We start from the raw sequence: 18,322 nt of genomic DNA, 5'->3' as shown, positions 1-18,322 counted from the left end.
TTATTTTATTGTATGTTTTCATTTTTGCATTTAAGAGAAAGTCCTTTTACAGCTTATTATTTATTCATCATGTAAGCACTCTTCAGATTAAGAAATTATTTATATGTAGATGTAGAAAATTATTCTCAAATTTGTAAACTATTTTGAAAATTGTTACTAAAAATTCAAAATATTTTTCTTTGATAAAAGGGAATATGTAGAAACAGTATATCAGAATAGTATAAAATTTTTTATATGCTAGCTGTGCTAGAAAAGAAAGGCTGAATACAGTAAATGAATACAGTAAAAACTTATATGTAAAATATATATTTTTATGCTCAGTGGATATTTTCATTGTAGTCTGAATGCCTTTGTCCAGATATATCTGCTAACTGAGGCTAGGGATACTGCAAATTCATGGAAAAGCTGGAAGCATCACAAAATGTGAGGCATTTTGGATTTCTAGAATTTTTTTCATAGATGGCATATTTTCAAATATGCAAAGTATGCAGCATAAAAGCAAAATCCCAAGTATATACTATTTAGGAATAAACAATTTTAACTGCATTTTGATGTTAACAGTGAAATGCATATTCATCTTTTTTTTACTTCTATTGCACAAATAGTTTGTAATGAAAACAAGTTTTGTTCTCTTTTCTCAAAGAAAATAATTTATTTGCTGTAGCCTATACAGACCAGAAATAACTAGGCATATTTTTTTAGAGCAGGTTTGTTTTAGCCGAAACAACGGTGTCTTTTCGTTGCTTTAATATAGTACCATAATTCTTGGCAACATTTGTCTATTGATACTTGCATGCAAAGGTGGTGTATAAGGCCTGAAATTTTTTTGCATGTGTGCTAAGAACTATCAGTTAAGAAGTAAAAGAAGTATCTGCTGTAGTCAGGGTAGAGGCCCCAGTGAAGAAAAATTGCTTGAAGAGTAAGATCATGAGAGTGACTTGAAAAGCTGAAGCATTATACAGCATTATGAAGAGGGTGCGTGCAGGCAAAATTATTTGTCATGTGCTGAGACCTGCCTGCTTTGCCAGGCATCAGCCACTTCCCTTTCACGTTATGTAATAACTAAAAATGCTTCTCTTGCCAGAGAATTTAGTTCTTGTAAGTAACACAAATGGGAGACTAAGGCCTTTCATCTTAGAGGCAGATGCTATTAGTCAATACTGAGCACAAAAGAAATTGCCTGAAAGAGAACTGAATTCTTATTTTTGCAATTCTTGATGAATAAAATGTCAGCACATATTCAGCAAAGTGTGTTTTTAAATTTGATACCTGTGAAAGATTCTAGGTGGTGTAGGCATGTATTTTCATGGATTCTATATTGTTAAAATTATTCTGTCTGTGAATTCTCAACATGAGAAAAAAAAGGTCTACGTCCTATACAGGTTTCATGACATTTTGCAGTATTAAACTCAGTTTCCAAAGTGGGGTTCCTGTTTTCAAGCCTTTTTCCTCTTACTACTTGCTGCAAAATTATCCCTTCCCTACTACGGGGAAGTTAGTATTTATAATATATAATTACTTCTATGGAATAATTACTTCTATTTTCCAAGATTTGTCCCTCTTTTTCAGAGCCTTTTGCAGCCTACTGTCTGGACCCACCTTCATAGCTCATCTGCCCAATGCAAGTTGTTGGCCCCTGAGGGCAGGTGCATGTTTGAACAAATACACGAATTAGAATGCCATGCCTGTCTATGGCATCACATTAAAAGATGTGATAATTAACACTGGTTAATCTTCATACCATGTGTTTTTATAAAAAGCAGCACCACATGTACCACACTTTTTAATTCATATGCCAAAACTCCATTTTGCTTAACTTAAAAAAAAAAAATTAAGCTGCTGACTTTTGAGGCAACATGATTTTGTATCCCTAGTTCACCTCCCCGAGTACATTAAAAGGATGAGATTTCATTACTTTGTCAAAACAAGTCAAAACTGTGTTTTTGAACCTGATTATTCTTTGTTGTTTATTCCCATGAAACATTTAATGCTCAGCTGTTTCTAATGCTCGTTCAAAGTGCTGAGACTCTTTTCAATCCAGGCAATTCCAAAATTGTTTCCTCTCACAAGGATAGCTGCCTGTGTCACTCCAAGTAAGGAGTAGTTGCCTGAATAAACATTTGAAGTTAGAATTGTACAAGAAAACAAGAGCTTGTCCTTAACACTTGTATGGAGGAAAACCTGCTGTGAAGAGGAAACTGAGATCTGTCAGTGAAGGAAAAATAGTTTTCACTCTAAATGAATCACAAAATTTGGCAATGACCATTAGGAGGTCAGTGACTTTTTTAGCTCTCTGCTTTTCTTTCAGTGGAGTCATGGAGCGAGTCCTCCTCTTTAGAGAAATTACCTGGATTTGAGTAGAAAAACTGAGACATAATTTTGGAATTGCACAAGAAATGTCAGTTATTTTAGACATACTTGCTTGCATTTGCCCTCTGAATTTTTCAATTTGGGGCATGTTCAGGTTTTCTGAATTAATATGGATCTACAAAGACGAATATGTGTATTATAGGGGAAGACTGAGTGTTTGAAAGATGAAATACAGTTTATGAAAATGCTTGCTGTGCAAATGGGATTGGGTTAACATTTGTAGATTCTTTCAGCAGCATACTTGACTTATTTTTGTATTTCTTTTGTGTTGTAACACAACACAAAATTTGTTGTTGTTGTGTTGTAATTTTGTCACCTGATTTCCCAAAATCTTCAGAGTTCTTTTCCTTTTGTTTTGAGACACAAAAGTAAATTGAACCTCAGGAATGAATCTGTGAGAGTTATGAGCAGAACCACCCTTAAGGGCATGAGAGACAAATGGCCATTGGCCATCTAAATAAGAATAGGGTCATTCTTTCCTAAAAGGCAGCCATTGTGGCTTTTCAGCAGCATTTTTGTAGTGCTAGTTTTTTTTTCTTGCACAGGGATGAGCTTCCAGGCTCCTTAAAATGAGTGTCACGATGTGCCAAATATCCCTGCTTAAGAGTGAAGTAAGAAAATGCTTTCTGTTGGAGTTATTTTTCTAAATTTAAAAAAAAAGTAGTTCTGAAACTTAGTTTGGATTTTGGATTTTCTTGGCTAAATTTCTTATTTCTGATCAAAACTAAGTGCTGTCTTTAAGCAGCAAAACTACTGTAATATAAAAACAAATAAATGTGTAGAAATAGAACTCATACAGTTTCAAAAAGCAGCCTTGTAAATTGAATAACATTGCTAGTCTTGTTTATTTTCCTTGCAGTGAACTCCCGCTATGAACTGCAATGTAGTTCCAAGTTTTGTGTGGATCTTAACTAGAAAATGGAGATACAGCCACTTATCAGGAGGCTTTTTGCTAATGATCAGATCTACAAAACCTGGGGAAGCACAAGGACTTCCTGAGTTGTGGTGTTTTTCTGTTTCTCATAACAAGATGTTGATCAGACTGTTAGCAGACAGATTTTTTCCTCCCACACATCTTCATTTTGGTTGATAGTTGACCATTTTTGCAGAGGTCTCTGCCAAGAATACAGTTTCTATATATGCAGCATTAAGGAGAAATGGTGGAAAATTAGAGTCTTCGAAAAACATAGATTTGAGAGGTAGTAAAGGACTGAGGGAACCAAAAAACCTGTTTCGGTAAGGTTTTTAGGAAGGAAAAAATGTTAGAAGAGAGGACAGTGACAGAAAGCATGGCTAGGACTGTGAAAAACGGGTGTTTTTTCCAGTAGTTGTATGTGTTCTGGAAGATGAGTCTTTAAATCTTCCATTTTGATGGAAGAGAAATGTGAATGTTTGTCAGATGTGGTTTGGAGTACATTAGAGATTTGTCATCTGAATTTTGAGATAGTGAGGAATTTGCTCTCCCCACATCCTTCCCCCATCTTGCCGCAGTGCTTGCAAGTTTTCTGTTTGTGGGAGAAAGGCCTGCTTTACTTCTATAAGCAGAAACTTCACAGTTGACTTAAGGCTTATGGTAGCTGATAAATATTTTAATAATCAGCCTTGTGTAGTGTTTTCACTTCAAAATTAAGTGGTAAACTCCAGAGTTGTGGTTAGTCATATGCCAGTAGTGAGACTTAATTGAACAGTACACAAAGGCAAAGCAGTTAAAGAGAAGACAAGTGGAATATTCCTGAGTCCCAGGATCTGTCAGCATTTCAGCCACCTTGCCTTTAAACTGGAAGGAGGAAGGTGTGTTTAGGAAGCAGTTCTTTACTGTGAGGGTGGTGAGGCACTGGCACAGGTTGCCCAGGGAAGCTGTGGATGCCCCATCCCTGGAGGTGTTCAAGGCCAGGCTGGATGGGGCTTAGAGCATCCTGGTCCAATGGAAAATGTCTCTGCCCATGGCAGGAAGTTGCAATGAGACGATCATTAAAGTTCCTTCCAACTCAGCCCATTCTGTGATTTTATGAATGTAAGGCTTAAAAGCAGTATCTAAAATTAGAACTTTTAATAACAATTGCATACAAAAATAATGACTTAAAACTGGGAGAATATAAAGTTCAATTAAAATATCTTCTTTGGGGTATGTGTACTTATTGTGTTAATTTTGTCCAATAGTAATTATTTAAATCACTGCCACTCTGAAGAGTGCTCTTAATAGACTGTGCTGGCATCTTCCATCTACATGAGTTCTGTAATTTGTGTTATAAGTACTTGGCCTAAAAATTAAGAAATCCCACCCCAATCTAGTCTGTTTTGAGGCATTAATAGACCACCTCAGAAACTGAATGTAAGTGGGTTTTTTAAAGAGATTAGTAGTGTTGCTTTCCTCATGCCTCCTCCCTAGCTGAGGCCTTCTAGAGAAGTTTTGCCTTGGCAGTAACAAAGCCATTGACTTGCACTGGTTGTAGAGATGGATGACACTGATAAGGAGTTGGGAAGGTGCTCTCCTGATAAATGCAAGAGAGAAGAACCAAGTTTATGGTTTATTCTGCAATACAATGATTATGAACAGGATTTTTAAACAATGAAGGTAGCAGAGCTGATTGGAAGAATGTGCAGAGAATGCCAAAGGACTTTGTTTTCATACAGCCCATGCTCAGATTAGAGCTTTCCTTTAATTAGCTTTTAATATTAGTGTTGGACCTAGATGATGTTGCCAAAAAACATGTCAAAGCTGGTGATTTTGTGTCATGGATGCTCAGATTGTGGGTATAACAGTTCCACCTGTTCTTCACACTGCTGTCCTTATCAACCCATCTGTTTTTCTCTTTCAATTGTAACTCCTTGTTACTTTAGTATTTGCAGTTATGCTTCTTGATCAGAAGCCTTCAAAGTGTAATTTTACTTACCATGGTGTAAATAGTATATTTTTCTTTCGATATGAGTTCCCCTTTGCCTGTGTCTCTAATTTCTGCTTTTTAAAAATTGTCCATGACACTGTTCAGACATTTAATCCCATGAGACACTGCCATGAGTTACTTAGCCCTCACTTCCTGGCTGGTGTGTGAAGATGTATGGAAATGTATCTGCCCAGAGATTTCAGGTGGAATATTCCTCCTGGTCTTTACTATGGAAGGCTTATCAATCACTAAATGTCAGCTTCTTTCTTAGCAGGACTACATTCTCTATGTTAGTAGCTGCAAAGATATAAACCAAAAAGGGTCAAAGCAGGTTCGGAGGTTCCAAACAGACACCCAAAATGCTGTTGTGGTGAAAGAAAGGACAGAATTAGTGAGCCTTGGTGTCATTTCCTGTATGAAAGGCAGTGTTGTTTTCTTGTGATTCTGGAAACATCAGGATGTGGCCTTGTCAGATAGTCTAAAATTCTGTTTCAGGTTCAAAGCCTCATGAAGTCAGGTAGCTTAGTTCCATTGCGTTTGTGGGGTTTTTTTTCCCAGCCAGGTTATAAATATTGGCGACTAGGCTAAATTTTTCATAGAGAAAAAGAAAGTCTTCAATTAAACTGAGAAGGGATGTTTAATGCAGACAAATTTGTTTCATGTATAAATGAATATAGTATAAATTTTATCCACAAATTCACCTTTGAACCCTGCTCTCCGATATGCTGAGTCATTATTTTGTATGTTAGAATGATCCCTGCCCAAAGCATAAACCATGTTTTGCGTTGCTGGAAATAACAGATGCTGGAATCAATTTTGACAGATAGAGGTCGTAATAGGGCGTGCATTATGCATGTTGTTAGCAAAAAATAACATTTTTGAATCGTTGCATGAAACTCTGAGGGTCATTCAGTGTTGTTTAGAAATGCAGAGCTGCTGTAAGGAATACAAGTAGTTTACTTTTTTTTGTTTCATATATAATGGATATTGTAACTTATTATGTACTATGTTAATTCTAAATTGTAGCCTCCTTCCTTGACTCATAATTATCAGATGAAATACTCAAATGCATGTCACAGTTTATGAAAGGTCTTATTTTTGTATAATGTAACCTAATTGGTACCTTATAAATCTTCATCTATCATGCTTTCTGTTTTCCTCATGTGCTACAATTTAGATGATCAATTTATGTTAGTTCTGTGGCCCAGAGCCTGGCTATGGAGAGTTTTCTAGGAATCTGCGGTTTTTTCCTGGTTTCCAAGTGAAGTAAGCTTTAGCTATTTGTTGGTGTCATAACTGGATAAGTCTGGTTTTTGACTTCAGTATTGGAAACTACCAGGCTCTTTTGTGTCTTTAAATTAGAAATTTTCCAGATAAAAAACTTTGTCATGTGGAAATCCGACTTAATGGAAACCAACGGGATTTTTATCATTAATGATAATATATGGATGAAATCCTGATCTTGTCCTTTGTGTTGGAATTTTACCCTATCTTTAGCATGTTCATGAGTAACATTTTTGTGCCAGATATGTTTCTGCTGTTGTCAGACACTGTCAGTACTGCAGCTATGTCCATTGCAATGGCAGTGTCTCTAAATGCTTAACATATTTGACATTTCAGTAGTTAATGCATAGAGGTTCTATACTGTTTCTGTCACAAATAATCCATAATTATACTCTAAATAATTAATAACTCTAAAGCATTTCAGGTTTCTGTAGAATACCACTTTTTCTTGTCTGCATTATTGAATTACAGCTAGTTCTCAGGATTCTTAATGAGTATATTTGTTACAAATCCATGTGCCAATTAAAAATGAAACGTCAAGATTAACAAGGAAAATATCCTAGATCTTGCCTGTCTGAACTTCTGTAAAGCAGCTGCTGTACTGCCTCAGAGGAATTGGTCTCTTATGAGAGGAAGCTAAAAAGAACTTGGCTCGTTTAGCCTAGCAAAGTGAAGGTTAATAGGGGTATGATTGCTCTCTTTAACTGTAGTATGAAAATAAAAGCAGACAAGGAAAAGAACTCTGCAGGCTCCTGTTTCTAAATGGAAGTAAGTTGGCCATGAACTAATTTACATGAGAAGTAGAATTGTTGTTGTGGTGTAACCCCAGCCAGGAACAAAACACTAAGGTGAGAAGACTGTGGGTTGAGATAAGGACAGTTTAACAGCTAAAACAAAAGCTGTACACACAAGTAGAACGAAAGAGTGGTTTCATTCATGGTTTCTTGGCCAGTCTCTTGTGCAGCCATCCCAAGGAAAGCAGGACTCCATTGTTTGTAATGGTGACCTGGGGTGACAAATGCTATCACTCCAAACATCGCTTCTTCCTCCTTCTTCCCCCACTTCATATCCTGACCATGATGTCATATGGATGGCTTATCCTTTTGTCAGTTGGGGACAGCTGTCCCAGCTGTCCCACCTCTCAGCTTTCTGTGCACCACCAGCCTACTGGCAGGGTTGTACAAGATGCAGAAAAGGCCGTGACATTGTGCAAGCAAGCCCTGTTTTCAGCACAAATTGAAATCACAGGTAGCCTTCATACTGCCTTTTCTGAAGAAAACTACCCCAGCCAAAGCCAGCACAATGTAAGTGCTCAGAGTATAGAATTCTAGAATGAACAATTGGAACAAACAGGTTTGTTTTAGGCAAAACTTGTTAAACTCATAGATTGCTTGAGATGGTTGGTACGTTAATGATGGATAGGTCTGGATACATCAAACCCCAGTGTTTGTCCTTTGTATATGTTAGGAGATGAGGGCTTGACCAATTTCTGCCCAATTAAATGTCCATCAGCACAGTGTTAATCTACTAAACTCTTTCTGAGTTACTATAATCAAATCTGTAATTGCATACTGAAAAGGAAGTTAAGCATTCTCTTTGGGGCTTCTTGACTCTTTCCCTCAATTTATTATTTTTTCTGTACCCCATTTATTTTTTCCATGCTTAGTGGTGATCTAAGGGAAGTTCTATGAGGAGAACACTTACCCATGAGAATTTAGCTATTCCAGAATAATGCGTACTTGTTTTTCATTGATGATTCAAAGACGTCATTTAATCTTTTGTTCCTGGAAAAACTGATTAAAAAAAAAGTTTAAAATTATATGACAGGGATAAGTCCTTTTGATATTTTCATATAACTAGCAAAAGCTATTAGTTATGCACAGCAAAACCATTTAGTTATATACTCACTGCTTTTGTATCTTTGATTGATACAGGCTGTGTGTGCATGTGTGTTGTTATTGGTACTGAAATGAATATGGTCCTCAGTGACTCAGACACTCCTGTTGTTGGAGAGTGAATTTACCTTTATTTGTTTTACTTGGAGCTATAAAGTGCATTTCAGAATCTGAGTCAAATCTAACATGTGCTAAAATAAGTAGCACCAAAATGCCATTTCTCTTGTTCATCCATGCATTTTGTTATCCATGGCCTTGAAGCTAGCAGGCAGTATCATTACAGAAGTGTCTGAAAGAATGAAAACATTGCAGTGTCAGTGATTACTGTATGTTGTTGCAGTATACTGGAGTCCTGGCCCTGCATCCCAGTTACTCCAGGTGCTGGTTTATGTGAGTGTGACATTGCGCTAGTGAGTATTCATAGCAACGGCACTGAGCAAAAGGAGCTCCTCAGTAGGCCAAGGACAACAATTGGATAAAATAGGTGGTAAAATTCCAGTAGAAAAATAAGATTTGTGTGTCACCATAGTAGAGACCAGCTACAGCAAGCAAATGAGCACTGTAGTTATCACGGTTTCTGTAGGCATTACCACAAACAAGTTTTAAGGAGGGTTCTGAAGCAAGATAATAAACTCCATTAAGGCTGTAACCCAAAAGCCTGTTTAAATGATAGGATTATTTCTAGTGATGTCAAGAGGTGTTAGATCAAATCTTCTAACCTTATATCTGCTAAGGTAACTTTATAATGAAACTTGCCATAGAATTTTACAGAATCAAGCATACTGAATTATACACAAGTATGCTGGGCATAGTACATTTTACCAGGATTAATTTTGTATTACCTTTTGAATAATTCTGCTAGTTGACACAGCACAATTTCTCCTTTTTTCCCCAGTTATCTTGCCCTGGTTTTCAGATATGCCAAAATCATAATTATCAGTGGAACAGAAATAAAAAGTACTTTTATTCATGTTTATGATTAATAACTTAAGCACTATAGTATCTTAAAAAAACCACCAGGACTTTAATTGAAAAGTACATGATTATTTCCTGAGTGTATTCTGATGAGCTCAATCCAGGGGTGGGGTTTTAAGTATATTGTATCTGCACACTAATAATGTGATAAACTAAATCACCAAATACATGGTTTTATAATGTGAATAATTGTTTTGTGCATTTGTTTTGACTTCCATGTATGTCACTTAGAGGAGTACCTGCTGACAGTTTGTTCATTGCATGTGCAGAGCTATAATTGAGTTTCTGATGGGGGATTTACTTCCATTAGGACAAAGTTGTCAGTTTTCAGTAGACACTTGTATGCAACATTACTTCTGTTTGCCATGCAGTGCATGGAGCTTTTGTCGGTGCTGAATCAGTACATGAAAACATGAAAGCCTTCAGTTTAGAAACAAAGTAATGTCTAGTATTTGCCTAAGTGGAATAATGGCTTACTAATAATTAGGTGCTCATTTTAAGTATGCCAGGTAACTTGCAGAAACAGTAAAAGTTAAGGTGTCATTTGGGTTGAGTAATGTAAGAGCTGGTATTACTTTGCTTAATGTTTCATCAGCACTTAGGATTAGTATTTATTCATTAATACAGAGAGTAGTAATTATGGAAGGTGATCTCTTTCATGTTTCATACAATTTAGAGGAGATCATGGATATTTGTGTTTGTTGCCACCTAAATTACAGTAGTGATCTTGCAACAGAAATAAGTCTTCTGAGGGCCTGCTGATCCTTTGTTGTTACAATGAAATTAATGGTGACCTTCCAGCAAGAAACAAGTTAAATATAGCAGCCCAGTGACCTTGACTGTCACTCTTATCTGTAATTATTATTATAGATTTTTACAAAACTCTTACTTAACCAAAAACTGTCTGGTTAAGATTTGAAATTGATGTACCCACTTCATGATAATGTTTTTGAAAATCCCATGTTTAGTTAAAACCAGGAAAATTATTCTATAGTTTTTTTTTAAAGATAGAGGGAGAATAATTAAAAATAACTCTGTCATAAAATGCTTTCCTTCAGAAACAGAGTGCAAAAATGCTTTTCTAAAAGCCTGTCTTTAATAAGTTTATTATGGAGTGGGTGATGCTTCACTTGATTTCAAGTATTCTTATAGTATCAGAGCACACTCTGAGTGCAATACACTAGCTGTCCATAATGCTTAAAATGTTTGTTTAAAAAAAAAAAAAAAGCTGTTAAAGTTATAAGAACATGGGGTTACAGTATCTACAGTTTTATCTTCTGACTGAAGATACAGGGATTGCCCCCCCCATTTGATACATGCCTGCGGAGGATTCTTGAACTGTAGTTACTAACAGTGCTTTAGTTTGTACAAGCAGACAGAATGGGTTGCTCCCTTTAAAAAAGAAAAAAAAGAAATCCCCAACCCAGCTTAGTTGTCCATGATGCAATCAGTATTGATGTGGAAGAACTGGTGTGCACCTAGAGTTCTTGTCTTGAAAATGAAACCTTCAGTTGATCCAGGCTTTGCTACAGGCACCCAGAAATCGTGTTATAACACGAAAATGTAAAAAAAAGTGTTGTGAGAAATCTAAAAGAGTTGTGATCCTGACTCTCCTGGCCATGTTCACGTCGGCCGTAGGTTTTTGGTAATAGTGTTATAAAGCAGATGACATTATCCATATTGGTTTTTTTAATGCTAATTCATTGAAATCTTTGCCTTAAACTATAAAGATAGCCTTAATATTTGAACCCTATGTAGAGCCATGGATGCACATGTACAGGGAAGAGTCTCCATAAGCCTGAAATCAACTTTACCCCAAGAAGAAAGGGGGATAGAGATGTTTTTCCAAAGTAATTATTTTCTTTTTGGTTGTGCCTGGTATAATACTAAGTATACTAGGGCCTTAGTCAAATACCTGCTAAAGGCATAGTGCTTCTTTGCTTGATTGCTCTCATGGTTTTCAGATTCTGTAGACTGTCATTAAGTAAAAAATGATTCTGGCTTTTGGGATTTTTTCTTTTTATGTTATTTATTTTAATGGGGTTTTTTTTTCAGGTTTACCGAAAATGCAAGTGATTCGGAACTACAATGGAATCCCGCAGCCAGCAGCACAGGATGGGCCACCATTGCATATCCAGATTGGGGACACTATTGAACTCATTAGAGGAGATGCACACAGCTTATTTTGGCAGGTACTGTGTCATGTAGCAAATGGCTATATTCTGTTTGTCCAGATATCAACTTCTTATTGATATTTTGCTCTCCTAATTTTTTTCTTTTTGAACAACAACAACAAAATTCTTTGTGACTTATCCAAATAAATGCCAAATACAACTAATTTTGCTTTTAAATTGCCAGTGGTTCCTATATAGTGTAAATCTTTATTCTTGCAGCCTCAAAGTAAAAGTCCTGGTGAATAAATCTGCAAGAGCGTGACATTGGTGGCAATCCTAGTGAAATTATAAGAGTTAAGGAGAGTGCTGGGCACAAAAAGCAAAGCTTTTGGATTTTCAGTGTCTGGTTCTGTAACACAACATAAGTAAAAGCTATGTTGACGAAACCCAGTTAGTGAATATTAGATTTATAAGGGAGAGAAATAGCTCTGCAAAACAGAACCACACCTAAACTACTTGATGCTGAGTCAAGTCAATTAAGGATAGGGGATTTATATACATGGGAAAAGTATATCCTATTGATGGCAAAATTTTCTGTCATGTGATTCACATCACTACTTTTGTTACTAAAATTTCTTCTTTAATGAGAATTATAAATGTTTAAAATGCTGACTTGCATTCATTTTAACAGTAAATGCATTAAAATGTCTCATTTTTCTTGATTGCTTTCTTAATTGTTTGTATTATTGGATGCATGGAAATACAGCTAAATAGAAGAACTATCAGGAGATTAATAGAACAACAAGTGGAAAATGTCTGCCTTTTTGAATTGGTGTTCCTGTGTCGATCTTCCTGATTTTCTTGTTTCTTTTTTTAAGCTATAATAAGGTAATGAATATAATATAAAAACTGCCTGGTCTGTTTCATGAGTTAGGGTCATACTTTTTCTTGTTTCTTTTGGCTTTTGTTTTTCTGGCTACAGTTAGGATGGAATCTCCTTCATACTCTTGAGGATGGGATCAGCGACCTCTTCCTGTGTCACTGTATCATCCTGAACATTTAATTGGGAGAAGTAATAAACAATAGAGTTACTTCAACTATTGAAAAAATATGTAAATAGGTGTAACCAAACCACCTTACCCCCTCCCAAAAAACCCTCCCAACCTGAAGAACCAACCAACTCCCTCCAAACCCCCCAACCTGTTACTTAGCAGACCATGGGTGTTTTGCCTCACTAAAACCAAATCTTTTCAAATGACAGAGTTTGGCCTGTGTAGTTTTGTTTGTAGGACTTGGTTCTGCAAGGTCTAGACTTCTGTTCTGGAGAAGCATTTAAACCTGCTCTTGACTTAGGACTGGCTAGAAGGTAATCATCTGACGAATACAATTAGTACAAGCCAAAATTACTGCTACCGCGTGGGACTGATTCTATTGCCATGTTCATACACATCTGTCAACTCAGTTTACTGGAAATTGTCTTAGAGGTTGTTTGTGATTATCATGCTAAAGAATTTAGCTAGAATCTCATTGTGTTTAACTAGCAGAAACCAGAAAGTGTGTTAGGCTTTTCCCTAGAAGCCTCAGTAATAGATTTGAATCCTAATGGAAATTGTCATCTCCATTAGCATCATTCAGGAATTTTTTTTCCTCTCGTCACAGACTGCTTAATACAGATTTTTCTAAGTCTTTTAATGACATCTACATTTTAAAATGCATATTAAGAAAGAGCCTGCAAAATGCAATTCATATTAAAATGTTTAATTATTCAGAAGGGCTTTTAGGGTAATTTACAGCTGACCCACTACACTAATATTACAATGGTTTTCTAAGTTGACCATTTAGAAATTCAAATGATTGTAATAGATAAGTATGTGTGGTTTAGGTAAAACTTTTTCATTCTTTACAGCACATCAAATAAATAATACAGGTTAGTAAGCAATGCTTGAGCTGTAGCTGAAGTGGGGTCAGTCATGTCTTGATAGACATTAATATGTTTTGTTCAGTGGCTGGTCTTACTGAGTGTGGTACCGCTTGCTATTCAGGTAGGATTAGCATTGAAAATAAGTGTCACTTGGATGGCAGACTGTTTCAGAGCTCTGCTTAAAATTACGTCTGTACTTGAGAGGGATTCATGTTTCAGGAGTAAATAGAATATACGGATACAAAGGGCAACCTGTATTCAAGCAGATGATGTGAAATGGAGTAAGGAAGTTTTGCTGAACATAGGTTCAAATCTGTGAGATTGTCACTTGTTTGCACAGAATTATTTTTTTTAAAATCACTGGTATAAAGTACTTTTAGCTTAAATTCTGCCTATGTGCTTTTTCCTCTCCTCTGCTGCCTCTGCACTTTTCTGTGTTTTTAGTTAAGGTGGTAGCTACTGTGTGTGATAACCTGCATGGTGATCTCCTATGGAGAATGATACACTCACTTATTGTGCTTAGGATAGCACCAATCAAAGAATGTTTTTATTTTTTTCATAACCCCTTGTTATTTTTTTACATTCAGCTCCACTCTGTTGAATTTTATGAGTTCTATTTTTTGTGGTGGTATTATGGTAGAATTACACATTTAGTGTTGCAGAAACAAAATGAACTGAACCCTGAAGAAATTTCATTTATGTTTGAGGGATTTTTCCCTTTTTAAATTTTTTTATGTTGCAGGTATGCTATCAAAAAAAAAAAAAAAAGGGAAATATAATTTGCATGATTTTAGTGCTTGTAAAGTACTCACGCTTAACCTCATTGCAGAATGCTGAGAGTATATTTACAGTCAGTATATTACATTTAATGGAGGTTGAGTATTTATGTGCTTTTAAAAATCAGTTAAATTAAGACATTTGTTTGCCTAAATACACAGGTAAGTAGGCACTTTTGATGCCTTCATTTTATGAATCTGTGTTCAGGATTTTAGGTATGTGCTCTCTTCTACTCTGAAATGTCTTCACTGCCAAATATTACTACTAGGAATAAAAAGACGTTTTGAGGTGTTCTTTGGGAGAGCTTGGTTGGTGTTGAACTGTGTGTGAGCTGCTGATGCATGGATTTGTGATGGTCAGGTCACTTTTGGTGCTTAGAATTTGGGGTAGATTGGTGGTCCTGCCACTCTGGGAGGGCAGCAGCTGTGGCGCAGGAAAGGCTCAGTTCAGGCCGTGCTGGATGCATTTCTGCTCCAGTCTCCCCATTGTGTGGATGCCTCTCCAGCACGTCAGTACATCATAGTCAGAGAGTCATCTTTAATTCTGGTAGTGTTCCCCTGCCCAGTTGATTTCCACTGACATTCATCACTTATGGAAGTGCTTAACGTGTTCTCTGAATTGGCTGTTGGATCACTAGCTCTGAACTCCTGCCGGAGTTTGCCCTCTCAGGTGCTGCTACCCCTGCTGCACAGTGCTGTAGTCATTTTGGGGATCTGCAAGATTGCAGGATGGCAGCTTTCTGTAGGATGCCAGCTGAGGAGGAAGTAACTTGAAAGGAGATAATTAACATTAATGAAGATATCAGACACTTTCAGACATTGACAGAACTGGGAATCACGTTGCAGTCTCCAAGCTCCTTTCTTGCCTCTCATCTCTCAGAGCTTTCACATCTATCAGTTACAATTATTACTTAATTATATTAAAACCCCAACCAAACAACAACAAAACCCACAGAAATACTGAGAAATGCTTTTTTAGAACAGCATTTTATTTTAAAGACTCTTGGATATATTTATTGTCCTAAATCCCTGGGCATTTATTATTATTTACTGTTAATCCCAATTATGTCTCAAAAATGGAATTATTATTTTTTTTTTTTAGGGAAGAAATCTAACAACAGGAGAGCTTGGATTCTTCCCAAGTGATGCAGTAAAACCTAGCCCATGTGTAAGTACAATTGTTTAGTTCTGTTTGCCACCTTACAGGAAAACTGCCCAGTTCATTAGTTCATCAAGATAAAATTAATCTTACAAAAATAATATTGTTTCTAGTTCCTTGCTGCTTTCATGGTGGGTTCAGTATTGCTTAAAGTAGAGAGTTGTAATACTTCTGGTTATTGGATGTAAGTGGGACATGTCAAGAAAACAAGTTTTATAAGCAGGTTTAACTTTTGGGAATATTAATAAATTGAACTGTCTGAAGAGTTTCCAGAGTGTAGATCAAACGTATTTTCTGTGAAAGTGAACTTTCTTCCTTCCCCAGCAGGAAGGTGAGACTGCTGTGGCTCTAATCTATTCCCCAGTCACTTTGGGTTAGAGAGAGGGATTACAGCCTAGGTAGTAAGTTTAAAAATTGTAAAACTAATATAAAACTTTGAATTCTGACTGCTTGATAAATTTTCTTTTTTCTTTATGTTCTTACCTGTCTGTATTTCACATAAGAATCTTCTCAATCTCAAAAAGTTTGTGAAAGTAATAAGAAAAATAATTTTATAATATGTACTCAAGAGTTTTATGTACAGATGTGATGTATTAATATACTAGACACTTGTTCCTTTTCTGCCCTCTGTAACACTGTGCATCAGTGCCTTCCTTTGTTGAGGTTAATTGAGAAAAACCCATAAACCCTGTAATCAATTGTAGTCTCTACTTTGCTTTAAGGTAGTTTTCATTTACTTTAACCTGATTCTCAACAGTTTGATTTATTAGTAAAATTGCTTTTATGCCACTTCAATGGCTTTTATAAGCATGTGGGGCAGCTCTTAGTAGCTGCATTTTGATATCTCTTTGGAGCTTATTGTGCCTTAGTTTCCAAAATAAGAACACATGAGATCCTAAAGAGTGTAAGTATGTTAAAATACCATAAGTCATCTTTAACACCCTATATTTTGTTTGAAGAGGAATGCACAGGCTATTTATAGGTACATGTTGTGTTAGTTTGGGTGAGAGGGCAAATATGAAATAAAGATGAAATTGTTGTGCAAATATAGCTTTCATCTCTCCACCCTTGGCTTATTGTTAAATTTGTGAATTTCCCACCCCTTGCTTATTGTTCAAGGGTGGATTTCCCATTCCATGGTGTCACTGTCAGTGACCCCATCAGTCATTTTGTAGTCATTGACCCCAGCTGTAGCAGCACTTTCAGTAATCACCAATATACTTTAAAAGCACTGGCAGTGTGATATCTGAAGTTAGGAAAAATGCTGCTGGGGTGTTATGTAGTTCTCTTTCTAATGGTAAAGCTTTCTGCTAAATTTAAAATATACTATTTAGAGGAGCATTGAAAATAACACAGTTTTACAGAATGAATAAATACTATTCATGAAATGTTACCAACTGGTGTCATGATCAGAACAAAAAGATAAATTGATGCTTCACCACTGTTAACTTGGAAGGATGAAATATAAGCATCTTATTATGATAAATGATGCAGTTAAAGATACTGAAACATCAATCAGATTTTAAACATGCTATAACTTTTACTGTTATTATTAAGTCTAACAGTCTTTACAACCATCTGATATAAAAATGCCCAGAAACAGCATAAAATCCATATATCAGAAGACTTCAGGAATGAATATTGAATGAAAAACTGCTGAGCTCCAGAATATCTATATTCCAGACTTTTCACAGATGTCCCTATAAACAATTTTTTCCCTTTAAAATAAGTAGTATATGTCAGCAGACATTTTATGCACTAGATGAGTAATATCTGCTTCTTCCAAGCTTTCCTCCATTTTTCTCCAGTTCCTGTAGAGGCATTGAATACATAGCACAGTATGATCCAAGAGCTTCTGGAATAACATTTGATTTTATCCTCTTTATGCCAATGAACAACACTTGTTATATGAATATATTTGTCCATTCATAATTTACAAAAAGCAACTACTCATCTATCCTTTAACTGCTCTGGAGGATGGACTTAAACCATCTTGGAATTTTTATATCCTTTCCAGTTTATTAGCACTCCTAGAAATATTGAAACAAATTCAAAATATTTAAGAATATCTTGTGACATGTAAAAACTTTGTCATTTTTGGAATTGTTGCCTTGAAGTGTGTCATCAGGTTGATCCACTGAAACGTTTCACTTAGGAATTGTTTGTCAGCATTCACACAGTCCATTAACTTTCTGCCATTAGAAGCAGAGCTGCCTGAGTAGCACCATCAGTATCTGCAGGGATGGGAAAGGCCAGTGCTGCTGCCAGGGTGACACCTGGCTCTCCTGGGTGCCCTGCACCCCTGAGGGGTTCAGTGCTGCCAGCACTGCAGATGCTGCTGTGAAAAGAGCCCTTTCTCTACGCTGTCTGGGAATAATGCACGTTTCCTTTTTCTCTCTCAAGAACTAGACTAAATGACTGTTTAATACCTGTTAGGATTTACTGCTACGCAAGCCAAACACATGAGCCTGGTTTTTTCACAGAGAACTTTAATGTGTTCCACACTGAAGTTTATTTCAGGGTCAAGTCTAGAGACTTGATAGAGATCTTAGTTGATACCTGAGGTCAAGACACTGGGAATTGTAATTGATTGCAATTCAATCAATTTAAGTTTATAGGCCTTTGTAATAATATTTTCATGACTTGATTTGTTTTTGAAAGTCTCTTTTGGTGACATTCCATATATCATGAATAAAAAACGTTGAGAAGAATATTACTGTAATTTCTTCGCTATTAGAGTCCAGAAAAGAAAACATTCATTGGTTTTCCTTGAAGAATAAAACCAAAACATGTTTGCTTACTAAGAATATGTGACCTTAAGTTGTAAGTGTGTGAGATTTATGTTAACCTTTCACTAAAGTCCATTTTTCAGCACTGTGCATTTTCACACATTGTTCTAGAAGAGTAGGGTAATACAGACTTATCACACACTAATGGGGGATG

General features: G+C 36.2%; 1 protein-coding gene across 1 annotated transcript in view; it reads left to right on the top strand.

Moving 5' to 3' along the window:
- The window catches only part of VAV3 (vav guanine nucleotide exchange factor 3), a 148,714-nt gene that overhangs the window by 108,862 nt on the left and 21,530 nt on the right, over positions 1-18,322 (top strand). The window contains exons 20-21 of the mRNA XM_041479637.1: positions 11,465-11,601; positions 15,323-15,388. Of these exons, the coding sequence (XP_041335571.1) occupies positions 11,465-11,601; positions 15,323-15,388 (203 nt within the window). The remainder of the gene's footprint in view (positions 1-11,464; positions 11,602-15,322; positions 15,389-18,322) is intronic.

Source organism: Pyrgilauda ruficollis, unplaced genomic scaffold, assembly GCF_017590135.1.
Source record: "Pyrgilauda ruficollis isolate IOZ18807 unplaced genomic scaffold, ASM1759013v1 scaffold49, whole genome shotgun sequence".
NCBI lineage: Eukaryota > Metazoa > Chordata > Aves > Passeriformes > Passeridae > Pyrgilauda > Pyrgilauda ruficollis.
Note: the sequence above shows the minus strand (reverse complement) of the source record. Positions and strands in the feature narration are given on the sequence as shown.